At 31.6% G+C, this 26,077-nt stretch overlaps 1 protein-coding gene and 1 long non-coding RNA gene across 7 annotated transcripts in view; one reads left to right on the top strand and one right to left on the bottom strand.

Annotated features, from left to right (window-relative positions):
* The window catches only part of LOC114332545 (zinc finger protein OZF-like), a 52,098-nt gene that overhangs the window by 14,623 nt on the left and 11,398 nt on the right, over positions 1 to 26,077 (top strand). Inside the window, exons 3-6 of one of the 6 annotated variants that reach the window (XM_050643471.1) lie at positions 2,262 to 2,384; positions 19,827 to 19,946; positions 21,030 to 21,996; positions 22,244 to 24,411. In XM_050643471.1, the coding sequence (XP_050499428.1) occupies positions 2,262 to 2,384; positions 19,827 to 19,946; positions 21,030 to 21,996; positions 22,244 to 22,340 (1,307 nt within the window). In that variant the 3' untranslated portion in view covers positions 22,341 to 24,411. Of the gene's footprint in view, positions 1 to 2,261; positions 2,385 to 19,826; positions 19,947 to 21,029; positions 24,412 to 25,084; positions 25,193 to 26,077 lie in introns of those variants that run through there. The other 5 variants (XM_050643469.1, XM_050643468.1, XM_050643466.1 and 2 more) reach the window with 5 other exon arrangements.
* Positions 21,878 to 25,439, bottom strand: LOC126879992 (uncharacterized). The gene is made up of 3 exons (XR_007696370.1): positions 25,352 to 25,439; positions 22,132 to 22,215; positions 21,878 to 21,968 (listed from the first exon to the last, which is right to left on the bottom strand). It is a non-coding gene; the product is annotated as an uncharacterized LOC126879992 (long non-coding RNA).

Raw genomic sequence — 26,077 nt, 5'->3', positions numbered from 1 at the left:
TTATTTGTTTAGTGTTTGTTTTTAAATTAACTATGGAGTGTGGACAATTACTTAGTTCTTTTAGCGAGTTTAAGAACATTTTAAAACAGTACAAAAAAGATAAGAGACTATAAATTAATATATATTTTTTTAGTTATAAATGAAATAGTATTACCGTCCAAGATTAAAATAAAAGGAAGACCTAAAGCTTTCACAATAATAATTAACTTGTTCTGAAGCTATTATCCTTGTGGAATTTTTGTAATCAACTATTCTAAATGAGAACTAAGCCACAATTTAACTAAAAAATTGATTTTATTAACGTTTCGACGTCTAAACCGGATGTCGTTGTCAAAATACAAAATATTATTAAATTAAACAAAAATGTTGTTGCTTAGTAAAAAATTGTTTCTAATAATTTATTTAATCTGACTAATTTTTGTATTTTGACAATGACATCCGATTTGGACGCCGAAACGTTAATAAAATAATTTTTTTAGTTAAATTGTGGCTTATTTTGCATTTAGAATAGTTGATTATAATAATTCACTTACATATAAAAATTATTTTAACAATATTTTGTACCTACATGTCATGTCAACTAAATACATATAATTATTTTGCTAACCTAAATAATATTTAGGTAGTATATATTATATACTTTTATATATACATTGATTTATTACAATTAAGTTTGAAACATCTGAATAGTTCTGCTTCCCTTCCCTTAACAAATATTTTTCTATCAAACAAACACTAAACATATCAAAATAGCATGTACTAAAATGTATAGTCACTGCGCAAGCTAAATAATGACGTCACTGGCTTGATGAAGTTTAATTCGCGTCTACAACTTTTTTATTTGCGTACACGTTAGCGTGTACCTCGACACAGCGAAATATAACCATAATCAAAACTAATGCAAAACTATGTGACGTCACGGGCCGTTTGAACTATTTTATACCGCAGAAGACTTTAAATATGTATTTCTAAGTTATTACGAGTTTTTGAAGAGTGAAATTTTGGAAATCTCATTTTTAAACAAAACTGTACATTATTATCTAATAAAAAAAATGTGCAAGTTCCCTATTAGCATTTTCTGAGTTTTCTTAAATGGAACACCCTATATTTTAGTATTGTAATGAAATGATATTTTATGGTACTTTTTGCTTCTTAAGCATTCCCTATACCTACTGCTTTAATTTGTGCTTAATTGTTAATCGCACCAACAATCTTAACTATGTATGTAGATATTTTGATAGCTCAACTATTATTGGCAATTTAAAGTATCAGTTTAGATTAATATGTATTTATTTCCGAAAAATTATTTATGATTGAATATTATCACGGCCAACCTAATAAAATTTCACGTATTTTGTGTTGCAAATAATGTTTGGCTTGAATCACCAATAACTCACAAATTAAAGCAGTTAGGTATAGGGAATGCTTATACAATTAAAAAGTGCCATAAAATATAATTTCACCACGATACTAAAATATAGGGTGTTCCATTTAAGAAAACTCAGAAAATACTCATTTCGAGTTTCGACCAACCCTGTATACTAAAATGAAAAATTTAACTATACCAATAATTCTTCAAAATAGTAGACTATATTAAAAATCATTTGAACGTAAATAGAGTTTATTATCTCAAACTACTACAATTCTACAGGGTGTGAATGTTGCTACGAAATTAATATGAAAACGTAATTATCTTTTAAATTACCCTGTATAATATTACAAAACCTGATATTTTAAGAAAGAAGAAATCGAGGAGAATCCAAAAATGTAAAAATATACAGGGTGTCCTATTTAAAAAAACGAAGTTACAATCAACTTCCGGTATAATCGGAAGTAGCAAAGAGACCAAAATATTTTCATTAAATAGCTCACACCTCAAAACCCCTGTATGCCAATTTTCATGATTCTCTTACATTTGTTCTCGAGATATTTCTAATAGGCCCTTTATCTGCCTCACCCTGTATAGAGTAGATTGTAAAAAGGCAGTGTATCAAATAAAAAAAAAATTGCTCATAATGGCTTCACTATAAGAAGTTAGTGTCTTAGAAAACTACATATTCATATGTATGCACAATAATATTGTTGTCTAATATGACAAAATCGGCTTATAACAAGGTAATTAGTCTGCCATTTCGTTTCTCGTTATAGAGGGAGTCTACTGTATTTGTCAATAAAATGTTTCTGGACCAAAGATGGGTGTCAATTGAACAAGCCACGTAATTAGTAGTAAACAATATGATGTAATTCCTATTTTTTATTAGCAGTAAAAGCTGAAGCTGAAATTAAGGACAAGTTTCTTGTAGATGACTCAAGGGATATAAAAAGTCAGCCATTGACATCCTTTTATCTGGGAGGCTCGGGGAATGAACCAGATGCTAAACCAGGTAAGACAAGTAATATTTGTGGGGTCTAACTGCAAAACTCACATTCTCCACTTTTTTAAAATATGACTGTTTAATTCATTCCAGCTGTACATGTTGAACTACATAATTAGTAATATGGGATGATAACCAAAACTAACAATATCCCATATAAAATCAAACAAAAACATGGGTCATTTTCAAAACTCGCATTCTCCTCCCTGCCGTAAAATCAAAAGCACGCATTTCGGTCATGTAACGCATGTGTTTAAAATATTTTGTGGTTTGATATTATACATTGTAAAAATTATTTACCAGCAATTTTATTGCTGGAAACGAATCTTGTGATTCTATATATTAATAATATAGTCTGCAGATAGTGTGCTACTTTTTTTATAAACAAGATGGCGCCGCCAAATCGTGTTTTTTTTTTAATTATTGCTCTATAACTCCAAAGATTTTAACTTCACACCAAAAACACCCAAATAAAATTCACCTTAATTAAATTCTGCATAGACATGTTTTTCCCGATTTACTTCGACGAAATTAATTTAGTATAACAAAACAAAAGCAACTTTGACGTTTAATGATGCGTTAGTTAAATGGCTCTACTCGAGTTACTTGGGACCAAAAAAAATGAAAAAAAATTGCTCCATGGAAAGCTGAGAAAATGCATTTTTTTAACGTATACTGATTTTTACGGATGGGGAGTCCGGCACTGGCAGTGAAACGGAAAGTTCGAAGTAAAATCGCTCTGATTTAAAGTGTAAATTACGTAGGAAATACAAATCCGAAAATTTAAACATCATCTCTTAGTTTGTGATTGGTAAACGCCTTAGATTATGTGCATTAAAAGTCTATACAGAGAGAGTCTGTAAAGTGGAATAAATTCAATATCTCAAATACTAATTGTTTTTTTGGAAAATGCTCAGACCCGTCGATTAGTATTTCAAATTGTCCTTTTTGACATTCAATAAAAATGTATACAGGGTGTCCTAATTTAGAGATATGACGTCATCGTCGATTTTCTTAAATGGCAACACTGTCATTTTGATAGCTAATTTGATAGGGTTTGTAAAGTTATACATAACTGCAAAATATCAAATTTTTATTCTCTACCATTTACAAGATAAGAGAAAATAACAAAGTTATATCTGTAATTTGGAATATATTCAATAATTAAAATACTAACTGTTTTTTTGAAAAATGCTCAGACCCGTCGATTAGTATATCAAATTGTCATTTTTGACATATAATAATAATGTATACAGGGTGTCCCAATTTAGAGATATGACGTCATCGTTGATTTTCTTAAATGGCAACACTATCATTTTGATAGCTACTTTGATAGCGTGTGTAAAGTTATACACATCTGAAAAATTTCAAATTTTTATTCCCTACCATTTACAAGATAATAAAAAATAACAAAGTTATGAAGAACAAAAAGTAATCAAATAATAATTGAATTTATTTATTTCAATTAAGAAAATGCTCGTAACGTTGCCCATTGACAATTTGACAATAATTGAGGGCAACATTATGAGTTTTTGCTTAATTTATTGAAATAATTAAATTCAATTATTAGTTGATTACTTCTTTTTCATAACTTTGTTATTTTTTATTATCATCTAAATGGTAGAGAATACAAATTTGAAATTTTGCAGTTGTGTATAACTTTACACACCCTATCAAAATAGCTATCAAAATGACAGTGTTGCCATTTAAGAAAATCAACGATGACGTCATATCTCTAAATTGGGACACCCTGTATACATTATTATTATATGTCAAAAAGGACAATTTGATATACTAATCGACGGGTCTGAGAATTTTTCAAAAAAACAGTTAGTATTCTCCTTTTCATGAACATTTTTCAGTGCGTCACAAATTATGGAAAAAAAGGTAAGTCCGTGATAATACACATTTATGACATTTATTCTAACGTGACATTTTAGTTAAATCTGACAGTTGTCAAATTTTATTTTCAATTTGGAATAAAACCAAATCAATTGTGTCTATTGCATTTATAAAATGGTATTTTCTTTCATTTGTATAGTCTTATAAATTGTACAGATTATATTGATAATATTATTATTTTATTTAATAAATAATTCTTTTTTGATTATGGCGCCATCTATCGACAACTAGAATAATCACCGAACTAAAATAATTACCAAAGTATTCACAGACGTGCCTTTTTTTCTGTCACATACAATTTAATGCGTTAGAGAGAAATCGAAAAACTGTGACGCACTGAAAGATGATCATGAGAAAAAGAATATTTTAATTATTGAATATATTCCAAATTACAGATATAACTTTGTTATTTTCTATTATCTTGTAAATGGTAGAGAATAAAAATTTGATATTTTGCAGTTATGTATAACTTTACAAACCCTATCAAATTAGCTATCAAAATGACGTGTTGCCATTTAAGAAAATCGACGATGACGTCATATCTCTAAATTGGGACACCCTGTATACATTATTATTGAATGTCAAAAAGGACAATTTGAAATACTAATCGACGGGTCTGAGCATTTTCCAAAAAAACAATTAGTATTTGAGATATTGAATTTATTCCACTTTACAGACTCTCTCTGTATATTGTAAGTAAGCAACAATTTTGATAATATCAATTTCATATATAAATAAAAGCGCAAAAGAAGGTCTTTTTCTTCCACCGGGTCGACCGGAGAGGGGACCTTATCGCTTGCCAAGTATTAAAAAAAAATTTAGATAAAAGTAATTAATTTGCGATTAATTTGTAGAAAAAAGTACCTAATTTACGATGCGGCCAAGAAGAAGTTAGAACTATAGACAAACATTGCTAACCAGATACAGGGCCGGCTTAATAATTAATAATAATAAATTAACAATTAATAAGTAAACAAATCTGTTTTTCCATGTTTTAGTATTTTGGCATTTCTTCTCTTCATTTAATTAGGTATTTTACTAGTACATGAAGAGGAGTAGGAACGAGCATAACTCGTCACAAGAAGAGCAGGAATTTCTCAGAGAAAGCAAATTAGTAGCCAGATCACCTCAACATAAAGAAAAGGTAAAACAGCCAGAACCCAGCATGGATGAAATCAAACAAATGCTGCGCGATCTTAAAAAAGACTTACATGAGGATATGGCACAAATAAAGAGAGAAATTCAAAATGACATCAGGGAAATGGTAGAGGACATAAAGGACACCAAAAAAGAGCTGCAGAAGAACCGAGAGGAAATGAAAAGCATGGCGAAGGAAATCACCCAAATGAAGGAAGAATGGACGAGAGAAAAAGAAGAACTACATAACAAAATAAAGGAAGTGGAGGACAAGATGGAAAGGATGGAAAAACAAAAAATTCGAAACAACTTAACAATAACTGGACTTCCAACGAATACCGATAATGAAGATACACTCGAAGAAGCTTTGGAAAAAATGTTTCAGACAGAACTCCTTTTGAAAACAAAGATACGTAGAGCGCAGAAGATAGGACAAGATAGATGCATAGTCGAAATGGTAGAATGGAATGACAAAATAAAGATACTCCAAGGAAAAGCAAAGCTAAAGGGAAAAGACATTTTCATAGACTCGGAACTTACAAGAAATGAACAAAAAATCCAGAAAAATATAAGAGATATAGCCAGAGAAGAAAAGAAAAAGGGTGCTATCGTAAAAGTGGGTTATCAGAAATTAGAAGTGAACGGGAAGAAAATGAAGTGGGATCATAGGTCCCAGAAACTCACAGAGGCAAACAAGTTAAAAAACTAAAGGCCGAAACGAAACCCAGAACTATGATGACGATTAGGCAAAGAAATTGGAAAAACGAGGAAGAAAATGAATTATCAGATATAGTGCAAAAAACATACAAAAATAAAACAGATTATTGGCAAAATGAACAGGACAATCAGGAAACAGAAGAAGAAACGGACTCTCGGATGCAGAGAGCTGATTACTCACTCACCTTAAACTCTAAAATCAATTAAACTGAAGCGAAGCAAAACACTCAATATGGGTTCCGCAATGGTATGGGTACCAGAGAGGCATTATTCTCCTTCAACGTGCTGACACAGAGATGTTTGGATGTTAACCATCCTCTTTACGTCTGTTTTATAGACTACAATAAGGCGTTTGATAAAGTAAAACATGATCGACTCATGGAAATAACATCTGAAGAAATGGAAATAAAGAGAGGAGTCAGGCAAGGCTGCATACTATCACCTCTATTATTTAACGCTTATTCTGAAGAGGTAATGCGAGAAACTCTGGAAGATGAAACAGTCGGCATAAGAGTAAATGGAGTCTTAGTTAACAACATCAGATATGCAGATGATACAGTAATAATAGCCGATAGTTTACAAGACCTGCAAAGACTCATGAGTAAAATAGTAAAGTGTAGTAGGGAGTACGGACTCTCTCTCAATATCAAAAAGACGAAGTTTATGAAAATTAGTAAAAACAACCATAATACTAACGAAATCTTGATAGTAGAGGGCCAGCAGATCGAAAGAGTAAAAAAGTACACTTACCTAGGAACACTTATAACAGAAAATAATGACTACACTGCAGAAATAAAAGTCAGAATCGAAAAAGCACGTTCTAATTTTATAAAAATGAAAAAGGTCCTATGTAGCAAAGATTTAACATTAGCTCTTAAAGTACGCCTAACAAAATGTTACGTCTACAGTGTTCTATACTATGGAGTGGAATCATGGACGTTAAATGTAGAGACAATGAGACGACTTAACGCCTTTGAAATGTGGACCTATAGAAAAATTATGAGGGTTTCCTGGGTAGATAGAGTTACAAACAATGAAGTACTGAGAAGAATAGGTAAAGAAAAGGAAGTTGAACTTACAATTAAAGAAAAGAAGCTACAGTATCTCGGACATGTGATGCGGGGCGAGAAGTATGGCATCCTACGACTCATAATGCAGGGAAAGATAGATGGCAGAAGAAGCATCGGAAGAAGACGAATTTCATGGTTGAAGAACCTGAGAGAGTGGTTTGGATGCAGCTCGAAACAACTATTTAGAGCTACTGCCTCAAAAATTAAAATAGCTATGATGATTGCCAACCTCCGTAGCGGAGATGGCACCTGAAGAAGAAGAAGCAAAACAAACCCAATAATACCTTTTATCTCAAAAAACGTTACAGAATCGGAGCTTGGAACGTCAGGACCATGTATGAAGCGTCAAGACTAGCGCAAGTAGTAAAAGAAATGGAAGAATTAAGGATACACATTATGGGGCTATCTGAAATAAGATGGCCTGGGCAAGGAGAGACAACAATATCAAACGAAGGAGTGCTGTTACACTCAGGAAACGATATAAAAGAAGACAGGAGGAATGGAGTTGGGATCCTTCTAAGTAAAGAGGCAAAAAGAGGGCTAATAAAATGGCATCCTATATCAGACAGACTAATAGTAGCACAATTCAATTCTCAAATAAGAAAGATAACCATTATTCAATTTTACGCACCGACAGAGGTAAGCGCAGAAGATGAGAAAGAAAATTTCTACCAACAATTAACAGATACTATCGGAAAGGTGAACAAAGGAGATATACTAGTAGTCATGGGAGATCTGAACGCGAAAGTTGGCAAAGACAACAAGGGAGTGGAAACATGCATGGGAACACATGGACTAGGGAATAGAAACAACAATGGAGAGAAACTCATAGAACTTAGCCTAGAAAACAATCTTGTCATTGGAGGAACGATTTTTCCACACAAAGACTGCCACAAAATAACCTGGATATCACCAGATAATAAAACGCAAAATCAAATAGACCACATTTTGATTAATAAAAAATGGAGAAGTAGCCTTCTAGATGTACGAAATAAAAGATCAGCAGATGTAGGAAGTGATCACCACCTACTAATAGCAGAAATAAAAGTAAAAATTAAAGCAAAACGCGGGAGTAAACAATATAACAAACGAAGAAGATACAATATACAACGACTGAAAGACAGTGAAACCCAAAAAATGTGGAGTAACAAAATAAAGTTGAACACAGAAACTGTAAACAACACACAGACAAATATAGCAAACAAATGGGAGATGATCAAAGAGGCTGTACACCAAACCGCACAAGAAGTGTTGGGCTACAACGAAGAAAAGAAATCAGAGTGGCTAAGTGATAACACATGGCAACTGATAAAAAAGAGGAAAGACTTAAAAGCCGAACTAAATAGAATACAAAAATTAGAAGATAGAATCAGAATAACCCAAGATTATGCAGATACAAATAAACAAGTAAAAAAGAGCGCTAGAAATGACAAAAGAAAATTGACAGAGAAGATGGCGCGCTTAGCAGAAGAGGCAGCCGAAAAAAATAATCAGAGAGAGCTATATAGAACCACTAAACGTCTTGCAAACAAGAACTTCAACAGTGACAAACCACTAAAAGACAAACAAGGACAACTGCTTACAACAACTGAAGAGCAAACACGAAGATGGCATGAGTACTATAGCGAGCTTATGACAGAAGAAGAAAATGAGCCGCCGTTCCAAGAGGGTAACGACGTAGAGACAAATGAAAATTATCTAAGGATAAACGAGGAAATTCCAACGAAAAAAGAAATAGCTGAAGCAATCCGGCACCTGAGGAACAACAAAGCAGCGGGAATGGACGATATAATGGTGCTGATAATTTTATTGTAAGTACTAAGTATATCGTTTGCGATTTGTGTATTAAACCATATCATTTGCATTGTGCTAAAGTGAAAGATCAAGTCTTAAAAATTAAACAAGATTGTGTTAATTTAAAGTGGTTTTGTGGCAATTGTTTTACGATAGCTGAAAATAGACTTAACAAAAACGAGTCTGAATATCAACTTAATGAAAAGAAAACAAAAGAAGTATTGGAAAAAACTTGTAAGTTAATTGATCTTATTGAAAATAATGGTACACTAACAAACAGTCAGCGTCAATGGAGCGATGTTGTAAAAACGAAAAAAACCGAACCACTTATTATAAAACCAAAAAATCAAAATCAAACTTGTTTAACAACAAAAACTGTATTAGCACAAAAATTTAGTCCAGTTGATATAAATGTGTCGGTTGAAAATGTTAAATCTTGTGCTAAAGGGTCGATTGCAATTCACTGTAATAATAAGGAGTCTTTGGATAATTTGAAAATTAATGCTGAAAAAGTTCTTGGAGCAGATTATGAGATAAAAATTGCAAGTATATCTAAACCTAAGATCAAGATCATAAATGTCCACGAAAAAGACATTGAAGATATTGACAGCTTTGTTGATAGTTTTAAAAAACAAAATTTGATTGACGGTATAGAAACTTACATTAAAATATTACGTAAATATAAATCGAAAACTAATAACCGTAATGCACTTAATGTAATAGTGGAAATTTCAGCAGATATATTTAATTATCTAATTAATGAAAGGGAAAAAATACATATAGGATGGAATAGCTACAGATTTTTTGAACACGTAAATATTATTCGTTGTTTTCGGTGCTGGAAATTTGGGCATTTTGCAGATAAATGTACTTCACAGGATGTTTGTCCATTATGTGGAGGTCAACACAAAAAAGATGAGTGCAGAATTACTAACGATAATTTTACTTGTGTTAACTGTAAATATGCAAATGAAATTCTTAAACTTAAACATGTTAATTATAACCATAATGTATTTGATAGAAATTGTAGTAGTTATCAAAGACAGTTATTAAAAGCCAAAGAAAGAATAGGGTATAATATCTAGCCATCAAAGACGCCTTCAAATATTACACGCACAAATAAAAAGTGTACAGATAATCTTCTTCTTTCTTGTATTAATGCTGAAAGTTACTATAAACATTGCGATGAAATCAAACTTTATGTTCAGGTATATGACCCACACATTTTATGTTTGACGGAAACTTGTATCACTAGCGATTTTTCAGATTCAGAGCTACAGATCCCTGAATATGTAATGGCGCGATGTGATTCTAGTAGTCGTCATACAGGAGGAGTTCTAATTTATACGAAAGAATACATAAAAGTCAATAATATCAAAACATTTATTATTGACAAGAGTTTGTGGGTTTTGTCTTTGGATGTTGTAATTAATGGATCATATTATGGAATAGTGGGTATTTATAGATCGCCAAGTGGTAGTATAAGTGAATTCATTGATGTATTTTTCAAGTGGATGGATGATTATTATGAATCACATAGTAGTTGTAGTATAGTCATTGCTGGAGATTTCAACATACATTATGATAAAAATTGTCAGGGTAAAAGTAAATTGAAAGAATATATAGAAAATAATGGAATGCAGCAACTTGTAAATGAATATACAAGAATTTTTAAAGATTCAAAATCTATGATTGATCTTGTCATAAGTAATGACTATACGTTAACTGCTCATGTAGAAAAAAATTACATAATATCTGATCACTGTATTGTCCATGTGCTCAATAATAAAGTAACTAAAAATGAAGTCATTGAAACAAAACAAATTCGTTCTAAAATAATATATGATAATATGGTAAACATGTTGATTGAAAAAGATTGGGCATATTCTTGGGTAAACATCCATGAGGTTACTGATACTTTCATCAGTAATATCGTAGATGTTTTGGATAGAGTGTCACCAGTTAAGAACTTTGGTAATAAATGGTTTGGCAACACTTGTAAATTGGCAGTTAAGAATAAAAATCTTGCTTATAAAAGATTTTTGTTTACAAACGATTGCGTAGATTGGAATAACTATAAATTTGAAAGAAATAACTGTGTTAGAATTTTAAAACAAGTTAAAATTAGATTTTATGAGTCAAATATTGATAGGAATAGGGGTAATTCTAAACAAATGTGGAAACATCTCAAACAGTTAGTAGGAACTAATAAAACTATATCACAATTTCAAAGTCTTGAACATGAAGGTGTAACATATAGTGTAAATTTGGCAAACATATTAAATCAATATTATGTTGATAGTATTAAAGATATTATTGTAAGTTTTGACCAAAATAGTGATATTAATTTAAATTTGCAGACAGTTGTTTCATCTGATGTAAATTTTGAAACTTTTGAGAGCATATCACTAAACCAACTATATGATATAATCAAAGTACAATATAAAAAAAATAGTACGGATGAAGTAGGTCTTGATATTATCAAAAATCTATTTCATGTGTTAGGTTATCCTTTATTAAATTTAATTAATATGAGTTTAGAGAAGGGCCTGGTGCCCAAGCAATTTAAAATATCAACTATAGTTCCTGTTCCAAAAGTTCCTAATACTAATAAACTTGATCAATTACGTCCAATAAATATGCTCCCATTTTGTGAAAAAGTTTTAGAAATTGTGGTGTACAATCAGCTGATTAAATTTATTACTTCAAATAATATCCTGTATAATTACCAGTCTGGATTTAGAAATTCTCATTCATGTGAGACCGCATTACAGTTAGTTGTCTCAGATATGAAAAGTATTTTAGATACGACAGGGGTCGGTATATGCGCAGTTTTTATAGATCTCAAAAGAGCATTTGAAACAATAGATCGTCATATACTTCTTTTGAAATTAAAGAAATATGGTTTTAACGGGACAGTTTTTAATTGGCTGGAAAATTATCTGTCAAATAGGTACCAAAAGACTAAATTAAATAGTGAAATGTCAAATCCACAGTTAAATGATATTGGTGTGCCGCAAGGCAGTGTACTTGGACCTCTACTTTTCATATTATACATTAATGATTTGGGAAACGTATTAAGCAAATGTAAAATTCATCTTTTTGCTGATGACACATTATTATATTTTTATGGGGAAGATTTTGTTGATGTAGTGGACACGATGAATCGTGAATTGCATTTATTAACTGAAAGATTTAAGTTAAACAAATTGAAAGTCAATGAGTTAAAATCCAAATGCATGTTTATTGGTAATAATACTCTTTTCGGGAAATTCTTAAGTTCGGATGTTCACATTAAATTAAATAATGAAAAAATTGAAATGGTTCAGGAAATAAAGTATTTGGGATTCATATTGGATAGGGAACTAACTTTTAGTAAACATGTTGATTACATTTGCAGAAAGATAGGGAAGAAAATAGGTTTTTTTCGAAGAGTATCACCATTTTTGACATTTCAAACTAAATTAACAATTTATAATTCGTTAATATTACCTCACTTTTTGTATTGTTGTTCATTGGTTTATACAGGATGTTCTAATTATGACAGGCTTCAAATTCTCCAAAATAAGGCTATGCGAGTAATATTGAGATGCAATCGATATACTCGAATTCAAGATATGCTGAAAACTTTAAATTGGTTAAAAGTTGAACATTTTATGTATGTCCAATCTATGACATTCTTATTTAAGATGGTAAACCATTTATTGCCTGAGTATTTGAACAGTCAGTTGGTCCCGATAGCAAATGTTCATGAGCATAGCACTAGAGCTGCAAATTCAATAAATTTTTATGTTAGAACAACCAACAAGTCCAGTTCAATGAAAAGCTTGTTTCATAAAGGAATTGTACAGTTCAATAATATACCTTATCACATTAAAAATAGCCATAATGCAACTATCTTTAAGAGATTATTAATCCATTATATTAAAACTAAGACCTAGAAACCAATTGGCAATGTTTGTTGTTCTTCCAGTGTTTTTATTTTTATTTTATTTTTTCTTTTTTTATTTATATATTGAATGTTTCTGATTAATTTAATTTGACAATGCTTATTTGTATTTGTTTAGTCTCATGTTTTTAATTTTTGTAATTATGATAATTATACAGCGCTCCTTGTCTTGACAATTCTTATGTAATTTGTACAGGTATGGAGTGCAATGTTTTTGTTTTGTGTATTATCTATTATGATAAATAAATAAATATCTATCTATCCCAGCAGAACTGTGGAAAGCGGACATTGAGAGAACCGTGGACCTAATAGCACCATTATTAGCAGATGTATGGACTGAAGAAATCCTACCTAAGGAATGGAATAATGGAATTATAGTCAAGCTTCCAAAAAAAGGGGACGTACAGCTATGCGAAAACTGTAGAGGAATAACGCTGTTATGTTCCATAAATAAAATATTAGCATTTATTGTTCATCAAAGAATCAACAATATAATAGACAAAACTCTCAGAAAAGAACAAGCGGGTTTCAGAAGGGGAAGATCCTGTATAGACCAAATCTCGACGGCAAGAATCATCATAGACGAAACTATAGAGAAGAACGCAGCCTTGATAATGGCCTTTATAGACTTTGCTAAAGCCTTCGACAGCATAAAACATACAGCCCTGTGGAAAATCTTAAGACTAAATAGATTACCTCCAAAGATCATTGGAATAATCAAAATGATGTATCAGCAAACAACATGTCAGGTATTGCATAAAGGGCAAATGACAGATAAAATACCAATTGAAGTAGGTTTAAAACAAGGTTGCATACTGTCACCTTTGCTCTTCAATATATGTCTTAATCATATACTGGAAAAAACAATTGAAAGAAAAAATGGGATTCCTTGGAACTACCTTCAGAACAAGAAACTAGCAGATATGGAATACGCAGATGATATCTGTTTCGTAGCGAACACAATAGATGATATGAAGAACATGTTAAGGAAGCTAGAGGTGAAATCGGCAGAAGTGGGTCTTAAAATCAACACGAACAAGACAGTAGAGATGAGAATAGGAGTAACTAACTGTGACAAACTATACATCAACCAACAAGAAGTAAAACAGGTTCAAGAATTTTGCTACCTAGGCAGTATAATCAGTGCAAAAGGTGGAGCTCAAGCAGATATTAAACAGAGAATACGAAAAGCACAACAAGCCTTTGGAACCCTCGCAAATATATGGAGATCAACACAGATCAGCCAAAATACTAAAATAAGGCTATTTAATAGTAACGTGAAAACAGTGCTACTTTATGGGAGTGAAACATGGGCAATAATTGACGGAAATGTAAATAAAATCCAAGTTTTTGTAAATAGATGTCTACGTAAAATTCTAAAGGTATACTGGCCCAATACCATAACAAATATAGCACTATGGAAAACAACCAAACAAGAACCCATCAGAACAACAATAAAGAGGAAAAGATGGAACTGGCTGGGACACACACTGAGGAAAGAAAATGCAGACATAACAAAACAGGCACTCAAATGGAATGCAGTAGGACGAAGAAGCAGAGGACGCCCGACCAAAACATGGAGGAGTACCGTTGAAGAAGACCACAAAAGTATGAAGAAAACCTGGGGAGAAATAGCAACCATGGCCAGAAATAGAGGAGAATGGAGAAGCTTCGTGGATGCCCTATGCTCCTTCACGGAGTAACAGGATTGGATATATATATATATACTGATTTTAAACTTGGACATTCCATTTTCTCCAACCTGATTTTTGCTTGAAGTTTTGGTATTTTTCACTCGTAATACCGATAGTTTTTATTATTTTAATATACACTAAGTATAAAAATTAACGCACCACCTTAAAAATGGAACATTTTTGATGTCTCGTATTTAATAAACTTGTCCGATTTTAGTGATTTTTTTAGTATATTATAGCTTTATTCTTCAAGAATATCGATGTAATAATATTATTGCTAAACAGGTAAGTGCCATTGTATACCGGGTGTAACAATGATAGTGTGTTTTTTCCTCAAAGTTTGGAACACCCTGTGGAATATTCTAGCGTATATAAAATATTGAAATTAAAACTCAACTGTAGCCTTAGGCTTTCTTAATATTTTGCTTTTTGATTCATTCGCTTATGTGGGATAATAAAAAAGTTAGGTACTTTAACAACTAGCCATCTTATTCATCAATACAGGGTGTTTTTAAATAAGTGCAACAAACTTTAAGGGGTGCATGACAAAATAATGACCGTTTGCTTTATAAACATATGTCCACAGAAATGCTTCGTTTCCGAGATACGGGATGTTGAATTTTTTTCTTACAAACTGACGATTTATTTATTGCTCTAAAACCGGTTGAGATATGGAAATGAAATTTGGTAGGTTTTAAGAGGTAGTTATTGCGCATTTTTGGACATATAATTAGAAATTTTATATTGACCATTTGCGTGCATGCGGGATGTATCTAAAATGTTTATACTCGTATGCACGCCAATGGTGAATTTAAAATTCGTAATTATATGTCAAAAAGTGCGCAATAACTACCTCTTACAACCTACCAAATTTGATTTGCATATCTCAACCAGTTTTAGAGCAATAAATAAATCGTCAGTTTGTAAGAAAAGAATTCAACATCCCGTATCTCGGAAACGAAGCATTTGTGGACATATGTTTATAAAACAAACGGTCATTATTTTTTCATGCAGAATTACCCCTTAAAGTTTGTCGCACTTATTTAGAAACACCATGTATTAATGAATAACATGTCTAGTTGTTAAAGTACCTAACTTTTTTAATATCCCACATAAGCGAATAAATCAAAAAGCAAAATGTTGAGAAAGCCCAAGGCTACAGTTAAGTTTTAATTTCAATATTTTATATACCCTATAATATTCCACAGGGTGTTCCAAACTTTTAGGAAAAAACACTATCATTGTTACACTTGGTATACAATGGCACTTAATTGTTTAGCAATAATATTATTACATCGATATTCTTGAAGAATAAAGCTATAATATACTAAAAAAATCGCTCAAATCAGATAACAGGTTTAGGAAATACGAGACATCAAAAATGTCCCATTTTTAAGGTGGTGCGTTAATTTTGATGCTTAGTGTATGTTATGAGTCTTTTAAAGATATGAAAATTTGTGTGGAAAAAGAGTGCCGAAATAAAAAGGTGATGTTTTAAAAATTACCATCCTATTGTTTACATCTTCGCCGTACATGCTGGTGAACTTTGACCGATTGTATCTCAAGAACCACTCATCGCAATTAAACATTTTTTCTTTTATAAGAAGCGTCCTGCTACCTTCTTTCCAATACCGTTTTCATAATTTAATTTAATTTAATAATTGCCGAGATATTCGATTTGTTTATAAGTCAAAAAATTGTTTATAATTTTAAAATATTCCTGAGGCCGCTTAAATAGTCCAATTTTAATTCTGGAAAGTACATTTGATAGGTATAGTGCCTTTTTATACAAAAATCATAGTTATTCTTATATTATATCACCATTATTATGGTTATTATAGCGACTGTAAATTTTTAATTAACAATTTAATTGTTGCTAAACTCTTCATTCAATTTCCATCGGTTTCTGGAAATAATATACCAAAAGGGCTTTTATGTTAAAAATTTTAGTTAAAAATTAAAAATTTTGTTAAAAAAACCCGCATTTTTGGAGGAAAATTTTCGTCGAAGTAAAACATGTCTATGTAGAAGTTAATTACAGTGAATTTTTATTTGAGTGTTTTTGGTGTAAAGTTAAAATCTTTGGAGTTATAGAGCAATAATTGAAAAAAACACGATTTGGCGGTGCCATTTTGTTTATAAAAAACGTAGCATACTATCTGCGGACTTTGCATACTTATCATATTAATATATAAGGCGTGTAGAAGCCAAGGAATGCAAGTGCATTTTTAGTACTTTTGAGAAAATCAAGTTTGAAGTTTAACACCTTTCCTAAATTCTGCCGCTTAATTTTCAATAGTTAGTGACTGGCTGGTCTTTTTAACTTTAAAAACTTTTATGTAATAGTACAAAGTACAATTATATTAGATTTAAAAAAACTTAGCATTTTATAAGATATTTTAGAATAAGAAACAGCACTTATACCCATTGTCTTCCAATTAAATACTTAGAATATACTACTTGTATCTTTATTATTTTAAATACAATTTATTTCAAAAATCGAATTTTTGCAAAAATAGTAAAAAATTGGTATATGCAATGCAAAAAGTAGGAAACACACTAGAAATAAACTAAACTAGTCATCATCTCTCTCAAAGCAGTTATCTGATTCGTCGGGTTCTTCCTGAATATTATCCTGAGTTCCTTGATCTGGGATTTGTTGTCTTTCCTGTTATTGCTAAGACAAATTCCTGTAGCAGTTGTGATGGATGGGAAGCACAAACTGCATTAATTCCATAAGATTAGCATACTTTGCCTGTTTTAATAATGGCTTTCTGGTTTCACATGGTAGATTATTTTGTATTATCTGAGGTTTTCCCCGACGATTCGGTGGCATGATCAAATTTTCGAAAAGAGATTCAGTTCCTATACTGTTTTTGAAAAATAATGTATCAGTAACAATGTATTTCAAAACTAATTCACTGCATGGCACTTATTTCCGGTACAGTATGTTTATTTATAGAACTGCCGAAGCGTATCTAAATTAACAAAATCCTGATCTTTCATCCTAACCACAATAAATTTTGAACTGGTCTTGGCAATCGTCTCTTTCCAGTGCTTTGGTACAAACATTTCTCTTTCAGTTTTTCTTTTTTTATCTCAATAAGACCAAATTTTTGTCGCACTCATTAAATGAATGTCCAGTTACGAAAAATCTGTGATCTATAGTTTTAATTTTCGTTGTTGCAGTTATGTACAGCCAGAATTTTACAATAAATGTAACTAACTGGTGCAAAAATATAATTACTAAAATTATTAGACTGTTGTGTCTGAGATTAGCGAACCAACTATACCACTAATCTAACAAGTATTAACGAGTTGGCTGCTAAATGATATAATTAACAATTGTTTGGATGCCAAATGATAAACAAACTATTTTCAGGTTGTAAGTGAAATACCCATAATAATGTCACTGCTGGTTTTAAATTCACTTGTATCCTTTGTCCCCAACATTAAAATGGGTATTAACTATCTATTACTGTACTTATCTCCAACTTAACCAAAATTGCACTTATACCCCTTGGCTTTTAGACGCCTCATATAGAATCATAAGATTCGATTCCAGCAATAAAATTGCTGGTAAATAACTTTTCCTCCTATATTATCTCCGATAATCTGCCCAGACTATGGTTCATTTTTTAAATAGGAGGAGTAAACTTAACAGATAGATTCACACCCAATAATGTCACTAGAAAAATAACCAGATCCATCTTCTTTTTTGGTTGATCATATCGGCCTTTGACGGTAATCCATAAATATTAGCTGCGTTCGTGGTATGGTGGTACGTGGTTATTTACTATACTGGAATGGGGTTGACTATCAGGAATACACTATATACTCATAACTCCTTTATTTGGTTAAACTAATACCATATAAATGTATTCAGTTGATAGGTGACATTATTCTGCTCTAACGGCAGCAACCTCCCAAACCTAACTAACTAATTCGACTGACCCACTAATCACTCAAATCTGACCGTGTTCCCATATTTATCAAATACTTCGTTATGTAAATATGTTTGTATATATTCTCGTTAGTGTGTCAAAATGAATAATCGACCTTGTTGATCTAAGCAAAACGTGGACTTTAACTAAGGTGTTCTACTTTGCAATTATTATAACAAATATGCGTTATGTTTATTGTTTTATAAATAAATATCTAACGAATACTTTAAGGTAATTTAAGGATTTCTAAAATATCTAAATAATGAGATAAATCCCATTATAGCGGGTACAGTGGACAAATTGTCGCCGACAATTTCTAACCTCACTTAATATAAATAATACCGTTAATAGATACATATACAAGGTATATTTACTTTCAATTAATATTAATAACTAATTATTAAATTATACTAGGTAAATATACCTTGTATATTTATCTATTATCGATATTATTTATATCATTTTAAAGTGCGCATGCGTTTTGCTGCTAATTTCCGCCGACTAGCCGCCGACAGGCACCCGCGAACGTACTTATTAGGTGCGTTCGCGGGTACAGTTGACAAATTGTGGCCGACAATTTCTAACCTCATTTAATATAAATAATATCGTTAAGAGATAAATAAACAAGGTATATTTACTTTTAATTAATATTAATAACTAATTATTAAATTATAATAGGTAAATATACCTTGTATATTTATCTATTAACGATATTATTTATATCATTTTAAAGTGCGCATGCGTTTTGCTGCTAATTTGTCGCCGACAGGCACCCGCGAACGCACTTATTATATTATACTAATACGTCGCTAACGAGTTCTAGAAACAACTGTTTTTTATATCAAAGTAGACTACCAATCTAAACATTAAAGGAATAACGCAGAAGACGCAAAAAATCGGCGATATATCTTAATTAACCTATTAATTTTAAATATCATTAGTGTCAAAATTTTATAAATGTCAAAATTTCATAATTTAGTGGGGTAAGCTTGTTCGCGGTTGGACCAATTACAAGCAAGCATTACGGCGCGGTAAATTTGAATTACACCTCCTATTAAAAAAAATGAACATTAGTATGTATAAAGATACTTTATACAAACTTTATTTATTATTTATGGAGCTTTTGCTTAATGTACGATGTATACAAACAGACAATATTTACTAAACAGACTCAAAAAATTTTTTTCTTTTGTTTACTTGTGAATTGGTATAAACAATGGGGTGAAATTCATGTTTTTTATTAGCAGTAAAAGCTGAAATTAAGGATGAGTTTTTTGAAGACGACACAAGATATATAGAGAGTCAGTTATCTACATCCCTGGATCTAGGAGAGCTGAAGAATGAAGCAGATGAGGATAACTCAGGTGAGATAAAAAATAAAAAATGTAGGAGGAACTTATTTTCATAGCTTTACTTCTTGGGTCATTTCTCTGTAGTATAATGTTTTCATTGATTGATTTTATATCTCTTTAGGTTATGGGGTATAGTCGTGGTAACATATATTGTGGCAGGTTTTAAAGGTGGTGACATTTGATACCTCTTAGTTAAATCAAGTTTTTAGTTATATAAGTGTTTTAGTTGGGAAGCAGGCCATTAGTAGAGTGTAGAGTGTTGTTTTGCACTCAGATTAGAACAATTTTTTTGACTTGATATTATAACAATAGGAGGGTTGCAAGGTGAAATAATAATAAAACTAACTAACTATAATAAACCTAACCTTGCAATAAATTATCAAATTGATAATACATAATGTGTCGCATTTAAGATGAAGACACCCATATATTTCGGCTATCAAAATATATACAGATTTGAAATTTTGCATAGTCATACAGTGTGATGGTTCACATTTTTTAAGATACTGAAATTTAAATTTTAAACCCGGCCTACTGTGAATCCGTAAACAGGGTGAATTTTCGATATTTTGCTTCGCGTTAGAGATATCGGAAAAGTTATTTGGAGAAGTTGGTCCAAATATTATTATAACCCCACATACCTTTCATGACCAAATTCACACTTCTAGTTTTTTACTATTTTTGTAGTCAGGACCCTAAAATTGCATCTCGGCTGTCCTGAGATGCAACTTGGGACAGCCCGGTGCAGGTTTTATTATCTTGATTGACAGGTTTTAGTATTTTGATGCTGAAAAAAATTAAAAGTGCGAATTGTGTTATGAAATTTGGTATGTGAGGTTATATTAATATTTGGAACAACTTCTCCAAATAAATATTTCCGATATCTCTAACGCGATGCAAAATATAGAAAATTCACACTGTTTGAGGATTCGCAGTAGATCACGTTTAAAATTAAAATTTCAGTTGAGTGTCTTAAAACATGTGAACCATCAACCTGTATGACTGCAAAATTGTAAATCTGTATTTATTTTGATAGCCGAAATATAGGGGTGTCATAGGGGTATAGCCACTCTATATATTTTTTTTTTATTTCAGACTTTCTAGATGAAAAGAACACATCAGAAATTATGAAAATAAAATCGGTACATTCATGTAATAAGGAACAACGCATGGGCCGGTCTGTTGAAGAAAAAACATTAAAACGTGAAATTTGTTTTAAGCAACTTGACCATAGAAGGTCCTTAAACAAATACAGGATAGCTCACACAGGAGAAAAACCTTATGGGTGCCAAATTTGTTTTAAGAGGTTTTCTCAAAAAAGTAATCTGAATACACATTCGAGATTGCACACTGGAGAAAATCTTTACAAGTGTGAAATTTGTTTTAAGCAGTTTAGTCGAGCAGAACATTTGAAAGATCATATAAAATGGCACACTGGTGAAAAACCTTACAAGTGTGAAATTTGTTTTAAGCAGTTTAGTCGAGCAAGTAGTTTAAAAAGACATTTGAGAGTGCACACTGGAGAAAAGCCTTACAAGTGTGAAATTTGTTTTAAGCAATTTAGTCAAGATAAAGAATTGAAAGATCATTTACGGATACACACTGGTGAAAAGCCTTACAAGTGTAAAATTTGTTTTAAGAGGTTTTCTCAAAAGAGTAATCTGAATAGACATTCGAGAGTGCATACTGGAGAAAATCTTTACAAGTGTGAAATTTGTTTTAAGCAGTTTAGTCGAGCAGAACATTTGAAAGATCATATAAAATGGCACAGTGGTGAAAAACCTTACAAGTGTGAAATTTGTTTTAAGCAGTTTAGTCGAGCACAACATTTGAAAGACCATATAAAATGGCACACTGGTGAAAAACCTCATAAGTGCGAAATTTGTTTTAAGCAATTTAGTCAAGCGAGTAGTTTAAAAAGACATTTGAGAGTGCACACTGGAGAAAATCCTTACAAGTGTGAAATTTGTTTTAAGCAATTTAGTCAAGATAAAGAATTGAAAGATCATTTACGGATACACACTGGTGAAAAGCCTTACAAGTGTAAAATTTGTTTTAAGAGGTTTTCTCAAAAAAGTAATCTGAATACACATTCGAGATTGCACACTGGAGAATTACAAGTGTGAAATTTGTTTTAAGCACTTTAGTCGAGCAGAACATTTGAAAGATCATATAAAATGGCACACTGGTGAAAAACCTTACAAGTGTGAAATTTGTTTTAAGCAGTTTAGTCAAGATAAAGAATTGAAAGATCATTTACGGATACACACTGGTGAAAAGCCTTACAAGTGTAAAATTTGTTTTAAGAGGTTTTCTCAAAAGAGTAATCTGAATAGACATTCGAGAGTGCATACTGGAGAAAAACTCCATAAGTGCCAAATTTGTTTTAAGCAGCTTATAGTATAGTATAGTTGATCCAAAAGATGGCATAACCCAGACATCCAAAGTGAAAGTTATCCTTCAACACCAAATTGTTCTATATGGTCCACACAATGTCCAGAAAAAAGTCACACCATTTTGAACGTCGTGTTTGGGGGGAGAGGGGGGAGAAATCGGTAAATTCGTAGTTTTTGAAGTTTTTCGCCAATATTTCTAAAACTATGCTGTTTAGCATGAACAACCCTTTATACAAAATTGTTCTACATTAAATTTGAAATAAAAAAGGCCCAATGCATAATCTTTCTAAAATGAATGGTTCCAAAGTTACGGAGGTAGTATATTATAACTGGTCCAAAAAGGCCTAACCAAAACATCCAAAGTAAAAGTTTTCCTCCAACACCAAAATGTTCTATATGGTCCACATATTGTTCAGTAAAAAGTTACACCATTTTGAGCGTCCGGTTTGGGAGGGAGATGGGAGAGAAGCCGGTAAATTAGTAGTTTTTTTACGTTTTTCGACAATATTTCTAAAACTATGCTTTATCGTAAACAATGTTATATAAAAAAATGTTCTACATTAAATTTAAAACAAAATATGTTCTATACATAATTGTTATAAAATCAACGGTTCCAGAGTTACAGAGGGTGAAAAGTCGAAGTTTTCGATACTTTTTATATTTTTGGACAATATTTATGATATAACTATACCAAAAACCCAGACATCCAAAGTGAAAGATATCCTCCAACACCAAATTGTTCTATATGGTCCACATAATGTTCAGAAAAAAGTCACACCATTTTGAGCGTCGGAGGAGAGGGGGGGAGAGGGGAGAGAAATCGGTAAATATAAAAAGTATCGAAAACCTCCACTTTTCACCATCCGTAACTCTGGAACCGTTGATTTTATAACAATTATGTATACAACCTTTTTTGTTTTAAATTTTATGTGGATAATTTCTCTATAGAGCATTCCTTACGCTAAAGCATAGTTTTAGAAATATTGACGAAAAACTTAAAAAAACTACTAATTTACCGACTTCTCCCCCATCTCCCCCCCAAACCGGACGCTCAAAATGGTGTAACTTTTTACTGAACAATATGTGGACCATATAGAACAATTTGGTGTTGAAGGAAAACTTTTACTTTGGATGTCTGGGTTAGGCCATTTTTTGGACCAATTATACTATACTACCTCCGTAACTTTGGAACCGTCCATTTTAGAAGGGTTATGCATAGGACTTTTTTATTTCAAATTTAATGTAGAACAATTTTGTGTAGAGGGTTGTTCATGCTAAACCGCTTAGTTTTAGAAATATTGACGAAAAACCTAAAAAACTACGAATTTGCAGATTTCTTTCCCCTCTCCCCCCCCCAAACCCGACGCTCAAAATGGTGTGACTTTTTTCTGAACATTATGTGGACCATATAGAACAATTTGGTGTTGGAGGATAACTTTCACTTTGGATGTCTGGGTTTGGGTCTAACTATACCATACTATTACCCACGCACACAATTTAAAAGTACATATGCAAACGCACAATGGAGAAAAACCTCACAAGTGTGAAATTTGTTTTAAGAGGTTTTCTCAAAAAATTCATCTGAATGAACATTATTTGAGATCCCACACAAGAGAAAAAAGTGCGAAATCTGTTTAAAGGAGTTTTCTCGAAAAGGTGATTTGAAAGCACATTTAATATTGCACACTGGAGAAAAACCTCACAAGTGTGAAATTTGTTTAAAGGAGTTTACTAGAGCATCTGGTTTGAAGATACATATGCGACTGCACAATGAAGAAAATCTTCAGGCCATTAATTAATGGCATAGAACCAATTTTATTATGCAAATTGTGCATAAAAATGTATTTTGTTATAAATAATGATTTTTGAGGTACATATAGTGTTTATATATTTTTTTTATTTTAAAATCCATGTTCATTTGTTGTGTTAATTTGTGTCAGTGATTATTTTTGTGTTATTTCAAAAAATGGAAGAAAGTAATAAAAAAAGAGAATTGTTAACTTTACGTCAAGAAAAACGTAGATATGTTGAGATAGTAATGTTGCTTTTTTAGCTTATAACAATAAAAATTTTATATCAAATGAATGTTTTTAATTTCCTTCCCAAAAAATTCATGAAAGTTTTTCCAATTTGTTTTTACCTGATTTTTACACACAATGAAGAACAAGTGAAACTTATGACAATATAATAGGTATTTATAAATTACCATGCATTTTGTAAAAAGCATAAGTACCTATACACTGAGAAATCTGATTTATTTTTATGCTACTATGTGCATCATTGGGTTATACTCATATGAGAAGTATATTTTTTTAAATAAAAAAGAAATTATATTAACAACAGCTAAGAAATTTTCGTCATATGTGATATCTCTATCATCAAAATCAAAGACACCGTTATTAAACATAGCCATTATTATTATAGACACAATAATATAATAGATTATTACTGCAAATCTTATCTAAGACTGAAAGTTTTGTAGAAAGAACAATACAATATATTATGTATAATGCAATAACCATGGTTGTTTTAGTCTGACATTTTCTTGAAATTATTTAACTTAAAACCAGAAATTAATGTAAAAAATCTCTAGGTAACACCGTTAATCCTTCGTTTTTGGGCGATTAAGATAATCTCTTATTAACAGATGGATAAGTGTTAAACTTGCATTGAACAACGCACTATTAAGTTTAATTGAAGATTATGTTTAATCTGAAGATAAACACACCTATATATTTTGTTTTCTTATTTCAGATTTACTCGACGAAGAGAACACATCAGAAAATATGAAAGCAATATCGGTACATTCATGTAATAAGGAACAGCTTATGGGCCGGTCTGTTGAAGAAAAAACATTAAAAGGTGAAATTTGTTTTAAGCAACCTGACCATAGAAGGTCCTTAAACAAAAGCATGATAGTTCACAAAGGAGAAAAACCTTATGGGTGCGAAATTTGTTTTAAGCGGTTTTCCCGTAAAAATAATTTGAAAATACATTCGAGATTGCACACTGGTGAAAAACCTTACAAGTGTGAAATTTGTTTTAAGCAATTTAGTCAAGATAAAGAATTGAAAGATCATTTACGGATACACACTGGTGAAAAGCCTTACAAGTGTGAAGTTTGTTTTAAGAGGTTTTCTCAAAAAAGTAATCTGAATAGACATTCGAGAGTGCATACTGGAGAAAAACTCCATAAGTGCCAAATTTGTTTTAAGCAGCTTACCCACGCACACAATTTGAAAGTTCATATGCAATCGCACAATGGAGAAAAACCTCACAAGTGTGAAATTTGTTTTAAGAGGTTTTCTCGTAATCTGAATAGACATTTGAGATTACACACTGGAGAAAATCCTTACAAGTGTGAAATTTGTTTGAAGAGGTTTTCTCAAAAAAGTAATCTGAATAAACATTTGAGATCCCACACAAGAGAAAAACCTTCGTAAGTGCAAAATTTGCTTTAAGCAGTTTACTAGAGTAGCTAGTTTGAAGAAACATATGCGATTGCACGATGAAGAAAAACCTAACAGTGTGTAATTTGTTTATAGGCTATTGATTATATTCAAAATAAGATAGCTGAAAGGAACTACAACGTTAACGGGGTTTTATTATTTCATATAGTCAATGGACATCTATATATGAAAAAACCGCGGAGTGCTACCATTTAAAGGGGTGCGTTTTTGAGAAATGGGGGAATTAGACCTTGGGCAAAGGTTACATTAGGGTGAGTTCTATGCACTTTTGGTACAA

The sequence above is a fragment of the Diabrotica virgifera genome, chromosome 2, assembly GCF_917563875.1.
Source record: "Diabrotica virgifera virgifera chromosome 2, PGI_DIABVI_V3a".
Taxonomy (NCBI): Eukaryota; Metazoa; Arthropoda; class Insecta; order Coleoptera; family Chrysomelidae; genus Diabrotica; species Diabrotica virgifera.
Note: the sequence above shows the minus strand (reverse complement) of the source record. Positions and strands in the feature narration are given on the sequence as shown.